Genomic DNA, 3,284 nt, shown 5'->3' with positions numbered 1-3,284 from the left:
TGCTCGGGCGCTGAGCCCTCGAGCTCCTCCTCGCTTCATCTCTTCATCCTCGGCTCGATTGGGGAGGCGAGAGAGCGAGCAGCTGGGGATTTCGAGAGAGGGGGGAGAGCGAGCAGCTGGAGGAACTTAGGGTTAGGGCTTCTGGCCTTGGAATCCTCCGGCAAAGCGGCGAGGATGCCAAAGTTGCGCTCCCGATGGAACGGCGAGAGCGGCGATCTGCTCGTGCTGGAGTTAGGCTAGGGTTTAGAGGGGAATGGTGGTGGATAGAGGTGCTAGGGCTTGAGCTTGGGCTAGGGTTAGGGTTAGGGTTTGGATCTGTGTCGGTTGAGAAGATGTCGAGCTCGAAGATGGCGCCACCGCCGGAGAAGGCGGCGGAGGGAGGGGAGGAGGATAGGAGACAGCGGAATCAATGCGGAAGAGGGGGGAGCTCATATGGAGCGAGGGTTTTTTTTTTCTTTTTTTGCTTTTTTTTTTGTCTCTGGATCGGGGTGAGAAGCCTGAGAAGGGGGTTTTGAATTTTGAAAACTGATCGGATATCTATGCAAATGGGAGGGGAGAGAATTACTGTTCAATTTACTGTAGCAGACATGATAATGAACAGGAATTCTCTGATCCTGCGCTATTTGTATCCAAGGAATAGACCCTACTATTTTATTATTATTATTATTAATATAACTCATATATTTATAATTATAATTTATTAATAATTCAATAAATAATATATAATATTTAAATATATATTATTAATTTAATTTTCAATAATATTTTTAAATTAACATAAAATAACACACGATTTTATTAAGCATACGGAAAACCAAACACACCCAAATTATTGAAAACATTAAAGAAAACACACACTAAATTGGTAAATCTAATCGGAGGTTGTCCCAAACTTCTGCCAAATGTGCTCGATGAGATCCTTCTTCAGCTGAATATGTTGGGTCTTATCTCGTAGTTCCGCTCTAGTCTGATTATCTGCCTCAGATCGGTGTTGAACATGGACTTGAAACTCCGGCAACACGTCTGTTTGAACATTGAAAGAGGCGCTAGAGCTAGCATTGTTCGACGGTTCAAAGTCGATATTTTCCCAGTTTCGCGAATACGTATCTCGTTCATCCTCTACTATCATGTTATGTAAAATAATGCACGCCCTCATTATTTTTCCTAAGACATCAAGATCCCACATTCTAGCTGGTTGGCGGACAATAGCGAAGCGTGCTTGGAGTACCCCGAATGCGCGTTCCACGTCCTTCCTGCATGATTCCTGTTGTTTGGCAAAAAATTGATGTTTGTTGCCTTGGGGCATTTGAATTGACTGCACGAAGACAGGCCACTTAGGGTAGATTTCGTCGGCAAGATAGTATGCAAGATTGTACTCCCGCCCATTCACGGTGAAGTTTACCCGTGGAGCTTCACCCGACTCAATGTCGTCAAAAACCGGTGACCTATCTAGTACATTTATGTCATTCAAACTACCAGGAAGCCCTGAAAAAGCATGCCATATCCACAAATCATATGACGCAACTGCCTCGAGGATAACTGTTGTCGTCCCCTTGGTCCACTAGTAAACTACCCTTGCCAAGCCTTAGGACAATTTTTCCACTGCCAGTGCATGCAATCAATACTTCCAATCATCCCTGGGAATCCACGTTCCTGTCCAACTTGGAGCAACCTCTGCAAGTCTTCCACATTTGGTCGTCGTAAGTATTCATCTTGAAACAATGCTATTACCCCTTCGCAAAACTTGCGAGTACACTCGATAGCAGTGGATTCTCCTATCTTGACGTACTCATCACAAGCATCGGCTGCGACTCCATATGCGAGCATGCGTATGGCAGCCGTACACTTCTGGATAGGCGTTAACCCAAGCTTGCCCGCATTATTGCGCCGTTGTGTGAAGTAATCGTCGTAATTTGATATAGAGTCCACAATTCGTAGAAAGAGAGGCCTTTTCATTCGATACCTGCGTCGGAACTGGGCGTCAGTGTAAGTGCATGACTCGGCAAAGTAGTCGGCCATGAGTCTCTCATGCGCTGCATGATGATCTCTATGTATGGATTTCCTCTTACGTGGTTGTTCGCTTCTCCTTTGCAATTCTTCAAGAAGTTCTCGCTGCCTATCAAGTATTTTTTCTTCTATTTCCCATTGTTGTTGGAACTCTTCTAGACTAAACTCATTTAGGAAAGGATCCATTGGATGCTATGATTTTTGAAATGTTGATAGGTATACTTATGATGTGCATCTGATCAGTTTATATAATGAAGGGTAGTTGTTCAAATAATTGAATTCACATGCAATTGTAGGGACATGTGTTGTAGGGCATGCAATATCAGAGACATGTGTCATAGGGCATGCATCTGCAGAGAGTTGTCAATTCATATTTTGTATTATTATGCAGGTGTAGTCATTTCATCCTTTGTATTTTTTGCAGTGAAAGGTCAATTCAACATTTGTTTGTTTTTGCAGTGAGTAGTAATTGTATCTTTTGTACTATTATGCAGTGAGAAGTCAATATCAATCGGCTTTATTGAACCATAAACAACAAATCAATGCTATTTAATGAAACATAAACAAATATTTTATTCAAACATAAACAACAATTTTATTCAAACATAAACAACAATTTTATTAATACATTCAACAAACATAGGCACCCACACAACTCCAAAATTAAACACACGGCACACAAAAACATCAGAAAGAAAACACACAATCATAACTTCTTGAGAAGGTCTTATTTTCCAAACAGGTCCTTCCTCAACATATTATAAGCTTCAGTTTGGCCAATATTAGCTCCGTGTTGACCGCAAGTGTGGGTAGAACATAAATTCTTTATAGACATAATTGAGGAATTTCTGAGTGGGGAAGTGTAGGCGTCTAAAAATGCCTATAAGTTCCCGTATGCGGCTCGAGATGAAAAGGAGGCGATAAACATCGTCATCCAAATTGAGAAGATTCAACCAAGTGGCCCGTACACTCAACAGTCACCGGAATGATGAACCAGATATCTCATGTGCTCGCAGGCTATTTCCAATGGGCCCGCGCACTCATTAGCCAGTTTCAAGTAACCCGCGCATTCGCTGGCCATCGAAACGACAATTTCGGTTCTTTTATGGATTCTTTCGGGATTTAAGGTTCCAACTGCTCTGATATTGTTGTTAGATAGTTGCTAACTGAAGATAGAGGGAATCCCTCGTTTTGATCCAAGGAAACCACCAACCAAGCCTATAAATAAGGGCTCAGGTGTTCATTTTTGAAGGATCTGGAAATCAAGAGGACGAAGT

General features: G+C 42.3%; 1 protein-coding gene across 1 annotated transcript; it reads right to left on the bottom strand.

Moving 5' to 3' along the window:
- On the bottom strand, window positions 781–2,289 carry LOC109849422. Its single transcript, XM_020419256.1, is given in 2 exon segments — window positions 781–1,557; window positions 1,560–2,289. Coding segments are annotated over 2 exon segments (1,320 nt in total). The 5' UTR covers window positions 2,194–2,289; the 3' UTR covers window positions 781–871.

Source organism: Asparagus officinalis, chromosome 7 (assembly GCF_001876935.1).
Source record: "Asparagus officinalis chromosome 7, Aspof.V1, whole genome shotgun sequence".
NCBI lineage: Eukaryota > Viridiplantae > Streptophyta > Magnoliopsida > Asparagales > Asparagaceae > Asparagus > Asparagus officinalis.
This window is presented reverse-complemented; position numbering and strand designations above follow the sequence as displayed.